The sequence below is a fragment of the Phoenix dactylifera genome, unplaced genomic scaffold (genome assembly GCF_009389715.1).
Source record: "Phoenix dactylifera cultivar Barhee BC4 unplaced genomic scaffold, palm_55x_up_171113_PBpolish2nd_filt_p 000261F, whole genome shotgun sequence".
Taxonomy (NCBI): domain Eukaryota; kingdom Viridiplantae; phylum Streptophyta; class Magnoliopsida; order Arecales; family Arecaceae; genus Phoenix; species Phoenix dactylifera.
In genome coordinates this window covers 720,761-744,562 of record NW_024067752.1, presented here as the reverse complement: position 1 = coordinate 744,562, position 23,802 = coordinate 720,761, and the positions used below count along the sequence as shown (strand labels likewise).

General features: G+C 36.4%; 2 protein-coding genes across 2 annotated transcripts; one reads left to right on the top strand and one right to left on the bottom strand.

Moving 5' to 3' along the window:
* Positions 1–2,139: 2,139 nt before the first annotated feature.
* LOC120105334 (DNA mismatch repair protein MSH6-like) lies at positions 2,140–4,168 on the bottom strand. The gene is made up of 2 exons (XM_039117703.1): positions 3,006–4,168; positions 2,140–2,362 (listed from the first exon to the last, which is right to left on the bottom strand). Exons 1-2 carry the CDS (start codon positions 3,805–3,807, stop codon positions 2,262–2,264), a joined length of 903 nt encoding a protein of 300 aa, XP_038973631.1. The 5' UTR covers positions 3,808–4,168; the 3' UTR covers positions 2,140–2,261.
* A 5,258-nt stretch (positions 4,169–9,426) lies between these two features.
* On the top strand, positions 9,427–23,096 carry LOC103715036 (ultraviolet-B receptor UVR8-like). Its single transcript, XM_008802538.4, has 11 exons — positions 9,427–9,585; positions 9,675–9,819; positions 9,937–10,053; positions 10,140–10,200; positions 10,307–10,425; positions 14,143–14,228; positions 14,325–14,526; positions 16,005–16,058; positions 20,314–20,424; positions 20,605–20,661; positions 22,623–23,096. The coding sequence occupies exons 1-11, from the start codon at positions 9,545–9,547 to the stop codon at positions 22,827–22,829; spliced, it is 1,200 nt and encodes a 399-aa protein (XP_008800760.2). The 5' UTR covers positions 9,427–9,544; the 3' UTR covers positions 22,830–23,096.
* Positions 23,097–23,802: the final 706 nt, after the last annotated feature.

Here is a 23,802-nt window from a genome sequence, read left to right as displayed (position 1 = left end):
CGGACCCTCTGAATCCAGGCCAAGAGTATTATTAGATTACTAAAGAAGAGAAAGCAAGATTCCCTATTCCAAATTGAATAGGTCATTTTTCAGCATCTGTACATATGAAGGGTGTCTATGATCTACCATGTAGAAAATATCTATTTCTCGTTGGAACCAATTTACTTTGGTTCCTCTGAAGGGATATCATGCCTCAAGGTTATCATCCCATAAATAATGTGAAAAACTATTCAATTCTAACTTCCTCCCACATCCTAGGGCGGGGCCTACAATCCATCTTGATTATAATTCCTATTCTTTGGTCTACTTCAAATAATAACTTGAAATCGAAGTAGTACTTTTAGCTTCATTATGCAGTTTGGAGTTTTGTTGAGGGTGCTAATATTTAAAAAGCATGAAAAATATCATTAAGTATGTTCCAACAGCAAGTTATCATGGTATAAATTAGTTGAGATGTAAGAAGGACTATAAATTATAGCTCTCTTTTCTTTTTTTTTCCCTCTTCTTAAGTCTATAGGTTATGACTAGTTAGATTTAGTCAATGGTTTAGCCAAATTCTAAGTTCCGCAGGGTTTAAGCTATCATGACCTATATAAGGGTAAGATTAGCCACAATGACTTCAAAAAGATTGATAAAATTATCAATTTACTTTATCTCATGTCCCCAATTCATCATTTGTGGTGGACCACATTCTCAAATGCGGTCCTCTCCAAACTTGACATTTTGCCAGGATGTTCAGAAATCAGCTTTTTCTTATCCCATATCACATAAAAAGATTAAATGAAGAATTATATTTCGTTTTAGGTCCATTGCTTATAATTGTTTCCTAGGAAATAAATGTATTTTCTTATCTCAAACCAAGTCCCCTCTTCCCTCGTTCTCTAGATTCTTTTTCTCACACAAGGAAACTTTGATGGATTCTCCCTGATTGTATGAGCTCAAATTTTCTTAAGTATCAAAGTGAATTTCCCTTCTCCCCAACTATGATTCTAGTTTTCATGGTAAAAACTGTCTTTGCATGAATGTAGAGACTAATACAGAAAATTGAACCCCAAGTATCATCTTTGCCTTCACATAGAAGTCAATGCCACTGAACCCCACGACTAGAAGACCGACTAGCCAACTTTCTAGTAAGATTTCAAAGACACTAGATGCATCAGTGAACTGAGGAAACATGTACGAACTTTACCACCAATTTAGCAAACTAGTCAGGGCACATGCTACCAGCAGCATGCAATGCTGCACTAACCCAAGCTCTCATGAAGCTATCCATCAGAACAAGGAAATATGTCCCATCAAAGAAGGGTTCAAGTGATGGATTTCAATGAAACCTCAAGCTCCATTCCAGCCATTCAGCCATAAATCCTTCTCTTCCTCCTTAGTGTCTATAAATTTCAACATGGATGTCCCAAGTCCCAACTACACAAGACATGAGCATCTTCATTATCAAGGGACATGGATGTTGGTTTCCACATTTGTCAAGGGACATAGATTTAGGTGAGTCCTGGTATCTTGCTTCTACTTGGCAGTTTTGACAAGACTTCAAAGTGACGCAGCGAAGTGCTTAAATTTCTACAGCATATGCCTTCCATCTCCAAATGTTACCAGCTTGCTTCAGTAGTACACCTGATGGAATTTGGCAAAGCAGCAGAAACATTGATTAAAGCATTCAGCTTTTTCTCATTTCTTTCAGTTATTTCCATCCTTTTCCTTGCTGACAGCCCAGAAAAAGTATGGAACTTACCTACAATATTTGGACTATGCTTCTACACTCAGTTAACTGCTAACTGAATTTACTCCATACACCAGGGATCAAGCATGTCCATGTAGCTGCAATTCCCAGAAGACCCATAATTTCTCCCTCTTCTGGTTCCCACAGCATCTGCTTAAACTATACAATTTGAAAACCTCCACGGTCATCTCCAAAACCTATACTACAGGAAGATTTTGCTTATTAAAAGAGTAAACTTAGTTTATATGGGCATGTGGTTACATAAATAATAAATTTTCTAGGAATCTAAACAGAGAGTTATCCTGTGGATCCCTCCCTCATTTTGCATCTGAAAAAGATTAGCATCAACAATATTGTGGATACATCATTCCACAAAATTCTACATTTAGAATGAGTTTACAGCACAGTCATGAAAAAACGAAAATGGGTTGGTTTTTACTAGTCTGTCCAAAAATATAATATTGAAAAATGTAAAACATCTTCAAATAACAAATAACAAAAAAAAAAAATCATCTTTTATAACAGATACTCACTCCCCAAGGAACCTAAATCTTTCTGCTTCCCTTTTTCCAAACCGTTCAGCTGCTTCACCAGTTAGACTGCTGTCAAGAGTATGCAAGACCTGCCCTCCTGCATTACGAAACCATGCATCATAAACCCATTTCTTATGCTAGACACAAAACCTAGTCCTTGTCAAAAAACTACAGAACTGAACTTAACAACTGCTCTATAGTAGGCTGAACTATTGATAGTGAAACAAAAAAACAGAACAAGTATAAGAATATTAGGGCCCATTTGATATTGCTTTTATTTTCTTTCTTTTTTTTCAAAAAATCCAAGAAGAAAACTGAACTAGACTGAACAAGTATGTAGAATGAAACCCTTTTGTTTCTTAAATTGTTTGTAAAAGCTTTAGAGCTTTTTGGCAGCAAAGATTTATTGCTTTCAAAAAAGTGAAAATAAATCGAGGACTGGCAGAAGTTCTGTGCAGATGCTATCTCCAGCATCAATCTCCACAGTACTTCAAAGTTGTAGGGAAACAAAAACACAAACACAATAATAATATCAAACAGGCCCTTATTTATCCATGTAAACTGGCAGCAATAGTATCCCTTGAAGGTAGATTTCAATCAAAAAATACCATTTGAGACATCCATAAACTCTGGTGCACTAATTCCCTTGAGTCTCTTTTTCCCAAAATCTAACACTTATTTTCTTACTGCACCACATGCAATATTTCACGTCTATAGGTAGTCGGGACCATCTTTCTTACTCTCAAAATTGCTCAGGGACCCAGCAGTGCTGGTTCTGATGCCGCTCAAAGAGGCTTTTGATGCACTCTTCTCTCCATCTCCATCTCCATCAAATCTAACCTTTTTAGCACAGTCCAACTTTGCAACTTCGATCTTCTTCCTTTTCCGATACTCTGAAGAATTCCCCGACCGGGACCTTCTTGAGCTTACAACGATCTCCTCCTCTGAGTCATCCTCCACCATGTCCTTCCCCATCCCCTTACCCCACTCCTCATCGTCAGTAGAATCCTCCGCACTGCTCCCGTCCTCCACGTCCCCTGCACTGCACGGCGTCTCCACCGGATCCGACATCCGCCGCAGCCGTCGGAGTCTCCTCGAGGGCTCCTCCTCGACCCACTCAAACTTCTCCTTCCCAAGGTCCAAGCTTTCTTCCTCAGCATCGTCGTATTCGACCAGGTGCTTCCGGGAGGCCTCATCGAAAGACTTGACACTGCCCTCGTGCCACGCTTTATCGAGGGGCCAGAAGACCCTGATCCTCCTCCCGACCACGTCCTCGGAGCAGGCCCTCTCCCTGGCTGTCGGCGGGGTTCTAGGGTTGGAAGCGGGACTAGGAGGGATAACCAGAAGGGGCTTATTCTTCTTCCCTAGCGACGGAGAAGGGTCCGGACTAGGCTTAGCGCTAGGGCTGGAGCTAGGGTTAGGGCTCGGGCTGGGGCTGTGTTTTTCTTGCGAACCCTTACCCAGGGAGAAGAAGGCGGTGATCTGGCTCTGTTTCCGGACCAGAGGAGAGCGGCCATTGCTGAGGCGACGGGGAGGAGCCATTAGAAGGGAAATTTAGGATTAGGGTTAGGGTTTGCGGTGGGTAGACGGAAAGGGGAAGCGTTGCGAGGGAGGGAACATGGCGAGGTGGCGGGAATTTAAAGGCGGGACAGTGCTTGGCGGCGAGGACTGGAAGATTTGGCGGGAAGAGTGGCGGGCGTATCCACGTCAAGAGGCTAGGTTGGCACGATATTTTTGAATTGTTGCCTGTCTTTCCGAGGCGCGGCGGCACCGCCGCTGGGAAAGTACAGACGCCTGGGCTTAGAGACATGCATCAGCGAATGGAACATTAGTGATATAGAGGTAAATGACAAAGGGAGGATAAATGTGGCCAATTTGGGTCAAGATCCAATGTCTTTGAGTTTCCCTGTCATATTCCCTGGTGACACAGCCAATGTGTGTTGAAGGGGTAAAATTTGCATCAGATGTAGAAGTTCGTGCAGTAGCAAGAAGAATTTGATTGGACAGGGCAATGGAAACCAGGCCCGATTCCTAGTTATGACTTGGAAAAATTGTTAGTTTGAAAAGCTCTATTAAACTAGAAAGAGATGCATGAAATGGATCCTGTATTTTTGTTTTAAGATGGTAGCCTGGCTTGCCTTCATTGTGCATGGGTTTGTGGCATACTTATGCCTCTAAAGACTCGTTTGGTTCGTAGAAAAAGAAAGAAAAAAAGTATGATCAATGGAAAAGTAATTAGATGCCTCTTATTTGATTAGAGTTTTTAAAGAAGAGAGACGGAAAAGTTGTATTCCTATAGAAATATAATTCCCACGTTTCATGGAAAAATATTTTCCATGAGAAACATGGAAAAGTTACTTTTCCGTGAGCTGGGAATCACTTTATTTTTATTTTTTTCAAAAATGCCCTTCAGTATTAAAGAAGCATTAAAGATCTAATTTTTATTAAGGGTATAATAGGAATTACATATAACTTTTTCAGCAAAGTGCATAGTCAACCAAATATAAGCACTCTGGAAATCTGTCACTTTTTCATTGTCAACCAAACATGCTAAAAGTACTTTTCCAAACACTCTCTTCTCATAAATCTGTTTTCCATGAATTATATTTTTAGGAGGAAAAATGCTTTTTCCGAACCAAATGAGCCCTAAGAATCATGGATATAAGCAGGCGAACATGCACATGAGATAGAAGGGTTAGATAAAGAGAAATGGAGTTTGTAGTCAGAAAATAATTAATAAAAAAAATCAATTGAAGGAGGTGGTGAGATCAGTGGAGAGTATGCTGTTAAAGAGAGCACATAAACAAAAGCACAGAGGGGAGCATGCACGCTAAAAGAGGGGAAAAGAGAAGAGTAATGTGCACATAAAGCGGAGAGGAGGATTCAGGGGTGCACAAGCTGGGATCATCACGAGCAATTTTGGAGTTGAGTCGGTCCTACAGCAAATCGAGCTTGAGCTATGGCCTTTAGATAGCTAGAGTTATCGTACTTGATGAATTCCATCATACCAAATAGTTGGGCTAGGCCATAACCACAACTAGACTTACTTGCAGGTAACCTTAGCTTATCGAACAACCCTAAGTTTATAAATCTTGCGACCTATATGATACATATTCAAAATTTTTATTAGAATCGCCGATGGTTCATTTTGCTCTCTTTTTTTCAGAAATGCTTCATTGAACTTCTTAGACACTTATTGAGTTATTAGTAATACCATAGAGCTTTCATTTCATTATAGTTATGCCTTTTCAATTGCATTTGCTGAGATATTATTGGTTCAAGTTTTAGTTTTCCTAGTTAATCTTCTGGTAAAATCTTTAGACAAGAAAATAAAAGCCATCAATTCCATATCATTACATTTTATATTGGTCGTTTTTCTTTGGTACCAGCTTAAAAGTTATTATTTAATCGAGGAAAGGCTATGACAAGTAATCTCAAAGATCGATTAGTAAATTATTAATAATGCTTTCTTTTCAACAATAAAATGGAGTCTTTGTGCATTGATCGTAGCACTCGGCATATCTTTTGGTCATTTAATAAGCGAAGCAATCAAATTTTATTGCTTATTGGTAGGGTTAGCGAATGGACAAGTTATTAATGAACTAGCTCATATCTGGCTTGGAATTCAATGGGTTAAAATTGCGAGCTATATAACTTATGCTATATTTTTGTTTGCTAACTAATGTTGTTATCTTTCTTCTTCTTTTTAGTTTGCTAACCTAATGCAGCGATCTCTTCTCTGATGAACAATGGCTCCATTCTCTCTCCCATTTTTTGTACTGTCCATTGTTCTTCAAACTTCCAATACTCGACCCAACCTCTTATCTTATCCCCCTTCTCTCTCTTCACCCCTCTACGATACAAGTTGTGATGGAAATAGAGATTGAAAATGACAAGATTGTGGGAGCTCTCCAATTCATTACAATCAGTGACTTCCCTCGACCTCCCATCTACATAGCAACATCCCCTTCCCTCTCACTTCAGTTTGACAACCTCTTTTCTTCTAGGCTTTTAACCATCAAAAGAGGAACTAAATTTCGAGCTTAAGTTGGCCCAATTACATACGAGCCAAGCTCGAGCAAAGGTTTCTCGGTTTACCTTGAGCTTGAGCCAAGTTCATGCAAAGTCATTTTAATTTTGTCTTGAGCTCAACTAGAGCTTAGTTTGCTTGTATTAGGCCTGTTTGCACCCCTACTTATCAGTTGTATGAATATTTTATGGATTAACTATTATTGGAGAAACATGCAAGAATTTTGTTTGTTCATTTTGTGGGTTGGGTTAAAAATACTCAAATGTAATTTTCTTGGTTTACGCATAGAAAAAAAAGCCTTCACAAATTTATGAAAGGTATACTCAATAAGGACAAATTCAAACAAGTTTAATATTAGACTTGGTCTTTATATAATGGGATATAGCATTATTTATACATGTTACATAATAAGTGCATCTTCACAATTCAAAATCTGTGCATTTATTATTCATTGTTACATAAATTGTGTTGATATTAGTTTACTCTACTTGCTTGCTATTAATTGATTGTGCAAGATCTCAAACAATGATCTCATAGATTTTAAGCAAGTCATGCATAAATTTTCAAGAGCATTGGTTCAAATTAGACCTACACCGTATTGAAAAACTTGCAAAAGTTTCTAACATTTATATATAACTTTTGAGTAGGGCTTTAAGATATTTACAAAGGATAGGGTTTATAAAGCACCTAGTGGCGATGAACTTAAAACTAATAATAAACAAGTAGAAAAAAGAAGAAAAAATTATAGCAATTTATCACAAATAGTGTTTGAATTAGGAATGCATGAAGAGAGAAGCTATTTGTTATGATTACGAAGTTCATTTGAATATGTAATTCAATCACAAAAATACAACATCCCATATTTCTTTTACTACTCAAGGCTTCGAGATATTTCAAAATCAAGAAATCTCTACAGGAGTACCAGCTACACTAGGAGGAAGATGAAGTGGGAGATAAGAAAGAAAATTATGAGAGTAACTTGCTTGGACTTTTCCAACACGTGTATACCATATCTCCAGCATAGCATGAGAAAGTTTCTAACTTATGGTCTATTTAGGAACGAGTCAATCCAATCTTGTGAAAATTTATGACATGAGAAAAAGTTGGTCGATTCTAGTAGTCTAGATCAACCCAACTTCTCTGCTCATTTCCTGGGGGATAAAAGAAATGACCTCTTGAGATTTTTTTTTATAGCGCGACGCTCAGGCACTCATCCTCATTCCCTTCTATTGTCATCTCTCTTCCTCTCTCTTCTCCCTCGCGAATCATGACTACCTTCCCCCTAACCCTCTTCCTCCACCCCCTATCCCATCTATTATTCCTCCAATTCCTATAGAACCACGCAAATAAGCCCAATAGGATCACCGGTATATTTCTCCTTGCTACATAAAATGACAAAAATAATGCCAAATATGCATTTTTAAAAATTTATTATATTTTTGTATCTTTCAAATACATCCCAATCCCAAGCTTAGCATTAGATATAAGCTATTATGTTTCATAACTTTTCAATTTTCATCTCTATACCTATCAAACAATTAGGAGAGAGAAAACTCAATTTTCTCCAAAACTGATGAAAAAATAAAAAAATGAGCATGCCACACCACTAATTTCTAACTAATTGGACTCTTCTCCCCTAATTCCATTGCAGCATATATATATATATAAATATATATATATATATATTCTAAAATTTTATTGATATAAAACTTTTCTAATATATCTTTTTTTTGTTGGAAGTTTCGCTTATCCAAAACTCTTATCGATTGGAAATAAGCTTCTATAATCAAAGAGATTAATTGATTAAAATATAGGTTAATATCATACTTTTTTATATAAAAAATTCTTTTTCTTGTATGTGCATTACTCGTATAAAATACTAGTAGTAATCTTAATTAGGTTTCTCCCTTAGGGATCTAGATCATGGTATACCTGCTTACTGAGAAAAGGAAAAGGCATGCTAAAGTTCTATACAAAATATAGCATTGTGAAACTTTAAAATCAATCTAATGGAAAATTCTTATTAATTTGGGATTTTTATTATTTCATACATGATAATAGACCAATGCATTTTAAAATCCATATCAATAGTGATTTGTTGGTTAAAAGCAAAACTTAAGATCATGTTAAATCAAAAATATAATCTATCAAATAAATGTCAAGAAATTTTTTAAAATTTGTATGATATCAAATCCTTGTTTTTCTATAAAATTATTTTATATCTAAAACATTGGCAATAGCCGATTGTTATTAGGGTTGGCGATGCTTATTCATTAATATCATCTTACTTGCTTCAACTCATTCTAAATCAGATTAAATCATTTATTTAATAAAATGATCAGATTCAAATTTAAATTTTTAATTATTTTTATAAATAAATTCAATTTAGATCGATAAATTTTTGTTCAATATCTGATTTGAGCTGTATCCAGTCCAACCTGATGGACACCTAGAATCTGTATTTGTATAATATTGACAACTATTGCCCAAAAAATCATCGCTTATTTTCTTCCCACTCACAGATCCTGTTAGCATATCTCGGTCCAGCCAAAATTTGTAACCCATCTCGATTCAAACTTTTTTTTGTGTCTGTTCTTCCATCTTTATAGGGTATTTCGTCTCTCCACTTAGAGACTAAGAGCTCGTTTGGTTCGCGAAAAAAAGAAGGGGGGAAAAGTGTGGTCAACGGAAAAGTAATGAGATGCTTTTTGTTTGGTTGGAGTTTTCAAAAGAGAGATATGGAAAAGTTGTATTTCCATAGGAATATGATTCCCATGTTTCATGAAAATTTCTTTTCAATGAAAAACATGAAAAAGTGATTTTTCCGTGAGCCGAGAATCACTTCATTTTTATTTTTTTCTGAAAAAGCCCTTCAGCATTAAAGAGGCATTAAAGGCCTAATTTTTATTAAGGGTATAATAGGAGCTACACATAACTTTTTTAGAAAAATGAACGGTCAATCAAATATAAACACTTTAAAAATTTGTTACTTTTCTATTGTTAATTAAATATGTCATAAATACCTTTTTTTAAGCATTCTATTTTCAAAGATCTATTTTTTAAAAATTATATTTTTTTAAAAAATAATGTTTCCGCGAACCCAACGAGCCTATTGACATAATGAGAGATCTTACAGCGCCTCAAATCGGCCACTTCCACTCCCACTACGCCGCTTCCCTTTCCCTTCCCTCTCCCCTCAAACACCTCGCCACCCAGAACCTTCTACCGAAAAACGCATCGAGCTTCGCCATGGCTGCCACCCCATCCTCCCACTCCGTCGTCCTTGCATGGTACTCTCTCCCCCCTTCTCTCCCCCTTCCCGATTCCAGATTCCCATAGGAATGACCACATGGTGTGGTGGTGGGGATTTTGTGTGAAGGGGCTCAGGGGAAGATGGGCAACTTGGAATGGGCGACTCGGAAGAGAAGGACTGGGTCTGCTGCGTCAAATTCCTCGAATCCGAGAACGTAACCGCTGTCGTCGCCGGCAGCCGGAACTCCCTCGCCATCTGCGAGAGCGGACATGTCTCTCTCTTTCCCTCTCTCTCCCTCGATCTCTCCATCTTTTCATATCCATTTTTCTGTTATCTTCGTTTAACTGATATTTATGGCTGCTCTTTTGCTTGCAAACTATTTCAATAGCTGTTTACCTGGGGATGGAACCAGAGGGGAACCCTGGGCCATGCCCCGGCAACCAAAACCGAGAGTCTTCCCAGCCTCGTCGAGTCCCTCGCCGCGGCCAATGTCAAGATCGTTCAGGTAATGCTGAATAAAAAAAGAAACGATGTGAAGTCGGAATAGTTTTGATGGGTCGCGTTTGCGTCCTTGTGTCTCCGGTTTTACAGGCGGCTATTGGTGGGTGGCATTGCCTGGCTGTAGATGATCAGGGGCGAGCTTATGCATGGGGTATGTTATTATTGGAATTATTGCGAACACCTTGATGTCGTTCCAGTGCTGCCTCTAGTCTGCTCCACTTGGTGTGTATGCTGATAAGTATTATGTCGGTGGGCAGGTGGGAATGAATATGGGCAGTGCGGGGAGGAGCCGGAGAGGAAAGAGGATGGAACCAGGGCTCCGAGAAGGGACATCATGACCCCACAACGTTGTGCTCCAAAGCTTTCTGTTCGGCAGGTGATTGTGACATATTCCACTTATTTATATTCCGTTTTTGAGAATGTTCTAGGAATATTTTGTTTTGCTCGTTTCTAGTTCATGCTGTGTTAGCTTTATCCCATCAAGTTGTGTTAGCTTTAATTAATTCTTCTCATGTATTTGTTCCAGTCGTTGTGAATGACCAAAATGCTTGCTTTCAATATCTTGAGCATTAGAATGCAGAAGGGAAAAAAGAGAAATACACTTGTGGAAAGATGAGTTAGCATCCCATGCGAGAAAATATTGAACAGGAAGACTCTTAAGAAAGAAGACGAAAAGAAAGAAAAGGAAGGAAGACAAGATGTAAACTGAAACTAAAGCCCCTGTTCCACAAAGAAATTTGATCATGTACTCCATACTCGTCTGAATGAGTAAATGATTTATGTAGAAAACAATCTCATCTTCCCACTGACAACGCATATTAGCTGTGCAAATTCATCCTCTTCGTGATTGATTTCAATCCATTAAGCTCCACCCTGAAATTACTAATGATCAAAACCTTCTTTTCTACGCGACACACTAAAAAATTCTAAACTTAAATTACCTTTGGAGATTTCCAATTTCCTTTCTTACATATTTTTTTTTTGTAAAATATTTGGCAATTCCTTTTTAAAATTCCATCATCTAATAATTCAGCATGTTTTAGTTCCATTTCTTTTCTTCTCATGCTTGGTCTATGTTTGGTTGCTGAGAAAGCGAAAGTAAATAAAGATAAATGGGTTGGAGAAAACAAAAGAAAAAAAGAAAATCAAGTATTTTCTCATGTTTGGTTAAGCTAAAAAATTGCAAAAGTTGTTGAGAAAATGGTTATGATATGACTAAGTTATCTTAGGCCACTTGCCTACATTTCATTTTCTCTCCAAATTGCTGCCTTTTGAAGAAGAAAAGAATTAGGCTTATTAGAGGGAATTTTGTCCTTTTTTGTTCTCTTTGATGTTTTGTTCCTAGATTTCCATTTTACCACCAAGCAACAGAAAATAAGATTCTTCCCTTACAAATTTTCTTTTCTTTTATTTTTCTTAGCGACCAAACGGAGCCTCAATATGGACATCTAAGATCACTAGCTTATGTTGCGGGGTCAATCCATCATCTAGTATAGCTTACAATTCTTGCATTGTTTATCTCCATGTTCTTTGCAAGAAAAAGTAATCTATTTGTGATAATTTGATCCACTCTCTTTAAGTGACTATACCTTCATCTCCTTTCTAACATATGTATATGGAATGCTAGATCATATGTCACTCTAAACTCCTAATTTGAATCTCTCATTAAATTATATCACTAAACTTGTGTTCACATGCTCTCGCATTCTATAATACCCTTCTCTATATGCCAGTTTGAGGCACCGTCTGGAATTATCCTTTTGTCCTCTGGGATACTGCTTGTTAGTTCATCAATCTCCTCCTAGAATTGTTTTTTAATTATTTTCTCCTAAACTACTCGTAGTGCATTAGTACTAACAATAGTAGCAATCCCCTTATCTCAAACTAATTAAATAGCTCTTAGTTTATCACTTTATCCTTTATATATCAAAAATTTTGTTCTTCATTCTTTGTCTTTTAATATTTAAGTCATTTCTATTGCTAACCTTCCAACTATAAAAGTTTATAACCTTTGTGATGTCCTTAGGCTTTTCACTTTTCCATTTGATTTTTTTGCAAATAGATGATATTGGTTCTCCTTTATATCCGCTGGCTTTTTACTCCTTCAAGTCAAGGTTCCAAATTAGTTAGTGAATTGAATCTTCTTCTTTTATGTAGTTAGCTTCTTCACATGGTTTTGCTTCATTTATTGTGGGATTGCTTTTATCTTCTTAGAACTACAATTAACTGTCATTATACGGCATTACTTTTAGGAGACACCTAAATCCATGGAACTCTTGCCTATTTCTCACTAAAAGTGAGCTATGTTGCAAAATGTTGTTTGCAGGGGACCAGTAGCTAAAGCTTACTAGTTTCTCACCATAGCCGGGTTAGGTTGTGTCTTGTCACTTGCAGATAACAACTAGCCAACTCTTGCCCATTTTCATTATAGTTGTGTTAGATTGTGGTGCATCATAGAACAAAGAAAGCCCTGGCATTTATGCAAATTGAATTCAATCTGTTGCATAGCTTGATATACTCTTTACAATTGGCTATAAATCTAACGTCAACCCTCTACCTTTTCTATCTTAGGACTGGTATTAGCATTCATATTTCATATTTTACTAAAAAAATTTATACTGGTCAGTGCAACCCTAAGGTGCAAGATGGTTTGTGATAATCATTTTTGTCACAATTGTGAGATCTATCGTATGACCAATGCTTTATTCTATTATTCTATGTGATATTGTGGATGACGCCGAGACCCTTCGACTTAGACTAAAGTATTGGCGCCCCACATTATAAACTTGGAACTATCAGATATTGAAAGGATTTCATGCTTAGACACACACCCATACCCGACAAGAACTTGAGTTTGTCTAACATAAATGCTGATTATTTTCAGATCCAATGTGTATAGTCACTGCTGATAACCTACCCCGACCACCAAACTATATGACAGACTGACAGAACACCACCAGCATAATCAAGAGATTCATCTTCTTATTCTTGTTATCTTGTCTTGCTTCCTTAGCCCCCTCTCCTCCAATGGTGGTGGGCAACCTCCTCATTATTTTGTGTAATACTCTTTTTTTTTTTTGAGGCCAATGAAAGTAGCAAGTCTCTAACTTGGCCTTGAATACAAGTCCATACCCTCGTCCACCAATTTCTTTAATGTCTGTGTTACGATATATTTTTTTTAAGTTCTTGATTGAATCTCCGAGTGACTTCATTCATATATAAGGTCTAGATCCAATAATTTCTTCTTCATCTATCATTTTATTTCAAATTGCGTAACCCTAGATTATTCAGTGGTGATAGAGCAATGGCAACAATTTAATTAAGCTAAATTTATCTTTACATTTTATGGAGATAAGGAGATAAGCAAAAATGCGCTTAACATGCTCCCAGTTTTTGCAATTAAGTTCCTTACTGAAAATGTACTTAAATTTTCCATTTAAATCTAGGTTCAGATATCAAATGGCTTTTAGTTGCTTTCTCTTCATATATTTTATTGTATTCCTTCTTAAAAATATTAAATCATGCTTGTTTTCCATTGGCTTAGTTCTATTTTATAAAAATTGAAATATGTTAAATTTTATAGAGATGAGAAAGGATGTTCTTAAGATATTTTTATGATTAAGTTCCCTGCTAAAAATGTTCTTAAAATTTTGCTATTTTAAATCTAGTTTCAGACATTGAAATTATGGTTTCTAGATGCTGTCTCTAAATATTTTATTGCTTGGCTTCCTTAGTCAAATTCAGACTTATACTTGCTTTCTGTTGGCTTAAGCTTATGCCATGAAAATATATGTCAAAGCCTAAAAGCTCTTTTCATTTAAACTTCAAATCTAGTAATGTTTCCGGTGCTTGTGGCCTAACTCTGATTGATTGCTTTTATTGTCGGTGATGACTATTGTTTCTGGAGCCTATATTTTGTAACAAATGCATACTCAATGGTCTCAGACTCTCAGTAGTTCATATATCATGTCAATCAATTTTGTATGATGAACATTCTACTCGGTGTAGAACTTCTTCAAATTATGTCCATCAGGATGACAATTATACATCTTCAGGATGCTAATTTTTCTATACATTTTCTCTTATATTTCAGGTAGCTGCTGGAGGGACGCACTCTGTGGTGCTGACACGAGACGGTCATGTGTGGACTTGGGGCCAACCGTGGCCTCCTGGAGATATGTATATTTTCTTCTCTTCTTGGAAAGTTTATCACAGCTGATATTTTGTTTTGTTGCCTTCTTGTCCTTTGCTTATCAGTGACATTGCCTTTTCCAGTAAACAAATATGTACTCCTGTACGAGTACACGGCCTGGAAAGGGTGAGGCTGATTGCTGTTGGTGCCTTTCATAACTTGGCACTTCTAGAGGATGGAACATTATGGGCATGGGGTAATAATGAATATGGCCAGCTAGGAACTGGGGATACACAACCAAGATCACACCCTATTCCTGTTCAAGGACTATCTGGTCTCACTCTGGTGTGTACTTCAAACAGTCTATTACTTGTATATTATTTAAGATAATGCCAAGGCTACTATTTTGCAGCTAGCTTAGAAAACTTGTAAGATTATATTTAGAATAAACTTCCATGATTTTTTGCAAGCTTCATTTGTTTATGCATCAATTTGAATTAAGAAGAATTTTTTAACCAGAACTACTTATCATAGGATGATAGCTAATAAGTGGATAATTCTATGGTGGTTTATTGCAACAGTATTTTTAAATTGTACCCTGCCCAATTTATTCCAACTACTTCTGCTCTTTCTTGTGAATTCAACATTGTGGATACTGCTAGCATCCCACCAGTCAGCCAACCAAAATCTTGTGTTTATTGTGCCATGGCTACATTCCTGAAAATTGACTAATAGATTGTTTAGGAAGCTACATAAAATACAGGAAAAAGGGTGCTTAGTAAAAGGCAAATGACAGTAAATGTGATTGGATAAAGCAATCACTTATATTCTCATTTCAATTTTAATTACAAATCCCAATGTTTAGTACTCATGTTAGTCATTAATGCATATTTTTATACTTAGGTTGCTTTATTTTGTGAACACAAAGTGAAATGTGATTGCCTGCAAACACCCAATCTTGTTTTCTCCTTTTTAGTAAACTTTTTGCTTCTTAAAATAATATTGATTGATAAAATACAATAAGTACTAGTATAAAAAACACTTGTGAGATGTGAACACGTTGAGAAATGGGTTTTACTATCAAAATTGCCCTTAAAGATTTTCATCTTTTATTAAATTTGTATAGAAAATAAATTTTAATTTGGAAATAAATGTCGTTTGAGACTTGTTGTTTGGCTCCTAACTTATCCAGAGATAAAATTGAACACATCTGTTTTGATTGGCTTAATAGTATCAAATTGGTAGCCATTTTGGGAGAAGATACTGGGTCAAACTCATTTTACATATAAAAAGAAAGCTTAACAGTGTCCAATATCTAATAATTCTTATATTGTTTTGAAGATTTTATTTTTAAGATTTTGCTAATTTGCTACACACTGATTAAAATATAATTTTCCCCGGAATTTAGTACTCATGGTAGGATTGTAGATTAATTTTCCCCGAAATTTAGAACTCATGGTAGGATTGTAGATTGGCCCCTAATTGATTACATAGCCAGTGATTTTACTCAAGTGGATGAATATTGATGGATTGCTTTCAGATTTATTGTGTTTTGAGGGATTTTAGGTCAAACTCATATTCTTGCCCATATTACTAAATGTTTTAAAAGCTCTATATGATCTACTTAATGAACTAGTGTAAGGTTAGAAAAAATCATCTATTTTGTCAATTCTTTGCTTCATTATGTTACTTTGTAAAGCTATCCTCTTGGAATTCACCATATCTAAATTCTCCTTTTTGATCAAGGCCTTGTCGTGCATCAGTGATTTCATAACTAACTTTCATTTTAAGGCTTTAATATTTTTCCTTTCTATCTTTCCCAGGTCGATATTGCTGCAGGAGGTTGGCATTCAACTGCATTGACTGATAATGGAGAGGTATGCCAAACATTTTGTCTATGATTTTATAGTGAAGTCAAAAGTTGCAGATATTAACCTACTATTATAGTGGTTTAAACATATCATCATTGGCATGACCAGTGTTGGAAATGTTATCTAACGATCTAGAAGTGCAATGATATGTATTGTGTTTGATCTGGGGGCGACAATTGATTGGGCCGGATTGATTTTAGTTTGGGTTGGGTCATGTTTGCATCAAAAACTCCTCAATGGCTCAACCTATACTGAAACCATTTATAATTGGGTTGACAATAATAAGTCCATGGTCCATACCCAACCCATTTAGTAACTGAAAACAAAATAAGGTAAAAAACAAATGATCTAGGGTTACAGGTTCAAAAAAGTGAAAAAGCCCATTTAGTAACTGAAAACAAAATAAGGTAAAAAACAAATGATCTAGGGTTACAGGTTCAAAAAAGTGAAAAAGGAGAGTAAATTTAAATGGAGAGTAAAATATGATAAATCCTATTTAATTCATTATTTAACCATTGTTTGCATAGTCTTTCTAAACAACTAACTCAGTCATTGATTTAACCATGGCTCATTGCACAATTACATCTATCCTAAATGTGTAGGGATGGATTTTACGGATTTAATTAACCCACGGTGACCCGTTAGGTCAGAGGCCCAAACCCGTACCATACTCATTTATAATTGGATTGTCTTGGCTTCCCCAAACACAATCCAATTTTATAAAACCCTCACCTGAACTTGTTTTGTTTCGGTGGGTTCGGGCAGGTTGGTAGGTCCAGGTCAAAAATTGCCTCCCCTAGTTTGATCCTTCTCTAAGGAACTCTTGTGAAAATACAAATACATAAATGCAATCCAATAACTTGGTAACACTTAATTGTTGTTTTACAAACAATTGTAAATTTTTTGAGAAGAAAGGAGATGATCTACAACTATGCTTAATTATTTTAGTACCAAGAGGTTAGCTCTAAAATCCATGTTGAATTTTTTATGAAAAAGAAAACAAAAACGATATTTAAAGAGAAACAAGTAACTTGTATTCTTAATTTGCATTGGTAATGGAAGTCATCAGAACTAAAGTTTAAAAGTTCAGTTCAGGTATTAGTTTCGATAGGTGATTTGAGCTGGTCTTTTTTTTTCCCCTCTCTTTTTTGGTGTTTTCATTGATTGCTTTGGGCTCTAATTTCAGCCTAAAATTAATGTCCATCCAAAAATCAGATGCACTAGATAAATAGAGAGTATACGAAACAGATGAATCAGATAAAATATTGTAGTATAATATATTTTACTGTTTAGAGAACTTGGGTTTATAGTTTTGGTGGCATTTTGAAACATGTTATCATACTGTTTCGTAACATTCTAAAGACTTAACAATTCAAATGTTTAATGAGATTTGATCTCAATTCTTGCAAATAGAGCTCAAACTTGCGAACTTGCTGTTAGCAGTTCGATTACTCCATAGGCCCTTTTCACTATATCCCAAAAATCTTTCAAAAACCACTAGAAATCTCTCGGTCTTTCACAAAAGGTTACCTTTTTCAATTTCTCATAACCAAACATCCAAACCTTCTAATTTTGTTGAAATTAAAAAAATGAGCTTACTCATAAGAAAATGCTTCTTGGAGACTGGATTAATCACCCATGAGTAAGCTCCACTTTTCTAATACAAAAAAATTACTGAGTTGAACTTTTTTTCAAACCCTAGATCGTGCTCAGCTTGAGAGTTTTGTATTGACTTAGATTTGACTGGTCTCCCAGTTCCTCGGCTGCACCTCGAGGTGCATTTAGTTGTCTAACTTTATACTCGGGATATTCCCCACTCCATGGCACCTTTCGCACCGGTCGTCCTTCAATTCCCAATCTCTGTTCTGGTACTTCGTTCTTGTCCCAATCTAAGTTACGGTCTAAGTGCTTCTTCCCTTGCTAGCTATTGTATACCAAAGGCACACTACGGCTTGCGTTAGTTGTCTGCTATAAGATAGCTAGTTGTGGGGCTTTCCAAAAAAAAAGGCTGAAGGCTTTGCTATCGCTCATGACTTGTATTGTAGTCGTAAGAAATAACCAAAAAATGACTTTAATTGCGAAAAATGCTAAAAGTAAACCTTGCCTCCCATTCTTTCACCTGGTATTAATGGTTTCTGCCTAAAGAACTTGAATTGGTAATTTTTTCTTGAACTACCGAAATTGTGGCAAGGAAGCAGAACAAAGGTTGAAGGCAGTTTCACATTCACTTTGGCTGAGGGCCTGCGACCTTTGTCAGAGATGGGATGGACATGTTTGAGGATCATTGTACACATGCTTGTGACTTGATATATATTTGGCCTGTGAGTTCCTTGAATTCATCAAGATAGACCACTATCCACATGCACTTTTATCTATCAATGCCATCATACATAGATTGGTGGAATATTTTGGTAAGATGCACTGCCACCAAAATAAGCTCTTTTAAAATGAAATAACAAAGAAAATTGTAGTGTGAACAAAAGGGTTTCAGGTTTCAATAATATTCTTTCCGTGACTGTAGGGACTTGATACTTGGATAATGTGCTATAAAAAAGGAGAGGTGAAGTCATAAGTTGAGTTGACATCAACAATATCTGTGTATCTGAGGTAAACTTGTTACCAGTATGCATAAGCCAAGGAAACATAAACTTCATTGCATATATGATAATAGTAATTTCTGCCTTTATGAGAACTTAGAGAGGTTCATACTAGAGTGAAGCACCCCAATAGGTGCATTAGAGATGTCGCAACAGAGGAAATAGCTATAGACAGATTCAGCTGGTTTGGAGTAGCAGGGACTCAAGTGGTCAGGGTTGGGACCAGGTCCAGCATGACCTGATTGGGCTTTTGATCAATTATTTAAACCTAAATCTGATCCAATCACTTGATGTATCAAGTTTCTTTTATCTTGGATTTGGAGCTAGTCTAAGTCTAAAGTGTTAGACAAGGACTTTGTAAACTAATTTTTATCATGTATTGACACTTTTCGTCAGGTCTGTTAGATTTCTTTCAGGTTTACTTAAGTATTTTTTTACCTCTTTCCCAACCTTAAATTAAAATTAAACCTTATAAAAAAATGACATCTATTTGTACATTTGATGTGGAATTAAGAAGCTTCTAAGCAATCTTTTTAATTCTTAAGCATTTTATGCATTGTAGATCCAAATTGACAAGGGATTATTAATTTAAATGGATCACCTTATATGCTACATCACTAGGATAAAAAACCAAAGGAAATTTCAAGGTTTTTTAATCAATAATTTAAGTGGTTATAAGATCAGCAGTTTTTGTAACATAACATGACGATGCATGACAGATGCTGCACTATTGACCATGATCTACTCAAAACCTATAAGGATGGTAAGTCAACAAACTTGGGTATTTGCAAATTCTAAATTAAGTAGAATCATATATTATTTTACCAAAAGCTGTCCATACATGACTACTCAATGCATAGACCAGAAATCTCCAAACTTTTTGATTTTTTAAGGCGATTTTAGCTACTTGAGACCATGATTAATTGTGTGGATTCGAATGTTCCATTTAACTGGCAGAAAGTATGGCCCTAAATTGAGCAGAATGGAGGAAAAAGGATTCATGTAGCCTACCCCAACTACTTTGGGATAGAGGCTTAGCTGAGTTGAGCATTCTTACTTTCCGTTTCCTTGATAGAATTTTTGTTCGAACTGGCAGGACCATGATGCAGATCTCTTTTAGGTATTGCAAACGAAGACTTTGGTTTCAAATTGCTGCTCTGTGTTCCCATAACTGATACAATTTTTTATTTCTTTTCCGGTTTATGCCATAAATGAGTGGACTTTAGCGCCTTTTAGTTGAGAAGTTTTACCCATTCTGTCTGATATATGTTTACACACCTTCAAGCAAGCATACATGTGCCACAGGCCACATACCACACACCCGGGTCCATGCCCATACATGCCCATGAGCATTATCAAATACTTATATAATTACATGGTTTAGTTTGCAAAGGGAGAGAATTAAAGGACAGCGAGACAATTATTTAAAGTTGTCGTAGATATACATTATGAAGAAAAAAAATAACACATTGTATTTATATTGGATATTCACATTTTAGCTTCAAGGGGTTTTGCATATAAACTGAACCTAACTCTGTTTTTACATCTGACTCTTCCAATGGACTACTATGAGTAACAAGAGCAAAATAGCTTTTCAAGAGTTACTGTTCCAACATTTGCTTTTGAATCAACATTTGTAGTTATGTCTCTTTGTGTCCATTCAGGTATATGCTTGGGGAAGAGGGGAACATGGGAGGCTTGGATTTGGAGATGACAAAAGCAGCAAAATGGTGCCCCAGAAGGTTCAGCTCCTAGCTGGGGAAGATATTGTCCAGGTAAACTAGTAGTACAGTTGCATCTTTACAAGTCAGATTTGCTATTTACCCTGTCTAAGCTCTTCTAATCTCGGTTTGCCATGCTTAAACTTTTGTTCGTATAAAGATTATAAGAATTAATTTTGATGTTTCCAATCTGAAGCCGTATCTGACAGCTTGATTTGCTCTTGTAATATTCAGGTATCCTGCGGGGGCACTCATTCAGTTGCATGCACACGTGATGGACGAATGTTTTCGGTAAGCAATTCTGTGCTTCTAATTGTATTTTTTTGAATTAATTTTCTCTTACAAGCAAGTGGGTTCACATAGATTTTGTAAAAGTAAGGAGATTTTTGCAGAAATAATCTACCCAACTATTAGATTTGCAGAAAATGGCCACATTCTTTTTTTCAGAAATAGTCTTTTGAATTTTTGAGCCCCATTAGGCCCTATGCTTTTTAACTGCTTATGAGAATATGAGTGTATATTGACTTGTATTACATTTGCTCCATTATCAATTCATGTGCATTGACAAAGATAAATGTATGCATTCATCTGATGGTAGGGGGCATAATGGCGAGTAGAACCCAAAGTGGACCATTTCTACAAAAGGAAAAAACAGTGTGGCCCTTTTTACAAATATATAAATGAATGGGATTTTTTTCCTGCAAAATCCCCTGGAAATCAACGGTAAACTTGGATATTACCTTCATCCAAATTCCACTTTTTCGAGCACATCAATTAATGTAATTGGTTCCCTGCGCTTGATTGAATATCTGAAATGTGACGATCCTATAAGATGTCGGAGAAAATTCATCAGCCGACCGGCCATTATCATAGATCTCAATTTTTTAAATTAAAGGTAATCAAGGAAGTTCTGACCAGATTTTATATATTGGTTAATTTTTTTTATTATAAATTGAGAAAGTATATAACTAAAGTTGATGATTTAATTTTAAAATGGATGTTGATGACTTTGTATACTGCTGATTAGGATAGTGATTAGTCATTATAATGTGCTGATCATTAGCTGAGTCAAACTGTGGCGGTATAGTAACAATATCGTGATATCTACAACTCAATCTAACAAGCTGAAGCAGTTCTTAGGTTTTTCTATCGCGCGGCTTGGAAGAAAGGGGACCTTTATTTTTATGCGCACAAGTCAAGCTGGATGTAATGTTTCATCCAGTTTCCTTCTTCATTACTATAGCATATACTCAAATTGCTTCACTTATGGTCCCTAAAATTTCTTAATGATTCACCTCAATTGGGTTGGTCAATGAGATCCAGCATGATATTAGGACTTCTTCACTTTCCATAAGAGGAAAATAGTTATAATATTAACAATCAAGGCAAAAAAACATTCATTAGACATGTCCTGATCTTGTTGATTGATTGCAGCTGTCCATCTCAGCAATCAAAGTGATTTACAGGAGGATCAATGGTCATGCCAAATACTGCTCGTAGCTGTCGACCTATTGTGTATATCCTTTATCAATTGGTAGACCCACAAGGTACAACTTGCCCATTTTGTTTCACATAGCTTTGACTAGCGGTTATGACATGAAACCAAGTTCTTCGTCTGTTGGATCACAAATTATGAAAAATTAGTTTGCTTTAATCAATCTAGGGGTTCGGGATTGCAACGGATTTTGCATCCTACAAAGCGACCAAAAAAATATCCTAGCCTTTGGATTGACTTGTACAACATGGTTCCATTAATTAGCAACTCTAGAAACATCTAGTAGAAGTACACGCGCTCATGGGAAGCTGAAGAGTTTGCAATGCAATCCTTTTTATCCCTTCTGATTGGATGCCTATGATTCCTTGCATCCTAGACAATAATAGAAGACTAGCTGCTCTTATCGAGTCTCGAAACATATAGCTGCTGGCATTTTGGATGATACTCGGGTGACCAAAGCAAATCTTTCTTCCAAGTACTATTCATACAATTCTTGTCAATGATTCGTATGGGCTAGCTTTAATGTCCCTGGTAGAATTAGGTGACTCAAACTTTCCTCTTCTGCTTGGTGGTGCAAGGTTATGTGCATCCATATGCATCTAAAAGATGAGGACTCTATTGCATGATTGCTTTAACTTGACTAGAGCTTAGATTAATTAGTGGACATCATTTATCAACTTATATGTTCATTTATTTATGGTTAAATAGTTTTTATTGGATGGAGCTTAGTATTTGGTTCCTAATCATATGTTGACAGTATGGAAGAGGAGACCATGGGCGTCTCGGTTATGGAAGGAAAGTGACAACTGGTCACCCAATGGAAGTGCCTATAGACTTGCCACCACCAAGGAATTGTCTCAGCGCTCGTGGGCGATGGTGTTCTAAGTTTGTTGCCTGCGGCGGACGTCATACTTTAGCAATTGCCACATGGATTGATGAGCCTGAAGAGTCACTATTGAGCTAAAGACTACTAGCTATCTGGTGTCCAGTCCACGCTCTGAACTACTGTGTATCCTAATACTCCTAATTTGAAGACCTAAATTGTTAGTTCTCTTATGGAGAAAAATAAATGTTTTAGATAAATGAATAAGAATGAGAGTATTCTGTTTCAATCCAACATTTTAGTTCAGAGAGGGGGTGTTTCGGGTAAGTAATCAAGCCTGCAGTGCTTCTGACATTTGGTGGAAGAATTCAGCATATGATCTTTGAATTAATGAGGGATCTTCTGCAAGTGTATTGATGTGTGTCCTCTCAATGACTACCACAGCTAGACCCACCTTAAAAGCAGAAAACTATTACGTATTCTCCTTCAACGTAGAATGGAGGTCTAGCATAAAAACCTGACTTTGCTTAAATTCCATTTAAAGTGGACTCATTTGCTCTCTCTCTCTCTCTCTCTCTCTCTCTCTCTCTCCCCATCTATCTATCTATTTGTATATATATGTGATATGACAAACGAAAATTTAATTAGATTTTTGTGGGGAAATGTTGCATGGATTTGAAAACTCATCTCTCTGCTAATAAATGGTTCCCAATGTGATCTAGATATATTTTGTTGTTCCTCATTTGCAGCCTAAACTTTGGACAGGCGCACAAGAAACTGGCAAAAGCCAATCTTTTGTCAGAAGAATTTAGCACAGCTTCAATCATGGTGATTTCAGCTCGCAGCACATCATCCTACTGCTTTAGCTTTAGTGATAAGTGACAGTATCAGTTTCTCGTAGTAAGGGCTCTGCTTGCTTAGAATTAAAAGCATGCTTGAGTTGATTGCACCATTGCAAATAACAGCATGATGGCTGCTAACAGCAGAAGTGATGGGGAAATAAAGCAGCAGTCGCCCTTTGTCCTAACAATCCATCTACCAATGTCTGTGTAGTTGTCATCAACCTAAGTTTCGAGAAATATTTCACATTTCAATGGATTCAGCAATGTGATAT

Bases quoted from the DNA above. Each gene is read 5' to 3' on its own strand.
- LOC103715036 (XM_008802538.4), top strand. From the start codon at position 9,545: ATGGCTGCCACCCCATCCTCCCACTCCGTCGTCCTTGCATG. The intron at 9,586-9,674 runs GTACTCTCTCCC...TTTTGTGTGAAG, and splicing joins CACTCCGTCGTCCTTGCATG to GGGCTCAGGGGAAGATGGGC. The intron at 20,662-22,622 runs GTAAGCAATTCT...ATATGTTGACAG, and splicing joins GTGATGGACGAATGTTTTCG to TATGGAAGAGGAGACCATGG.
- LOC120105334 (XM_039117703.1), bottom strand. From the start codon at position 3,807: ATGGCTCCTCCCCGTCGCCTCAGCAATGGCCGCTCTCCTCTGGTCCGG. The intron at 2,363-3,005 runs GTAAGAAAGATG...TTCGTAATGCAG, and splicing joins GTCCCTGAGCAATTTTGAGA to GAGGGCAGGTCTTGCATACT.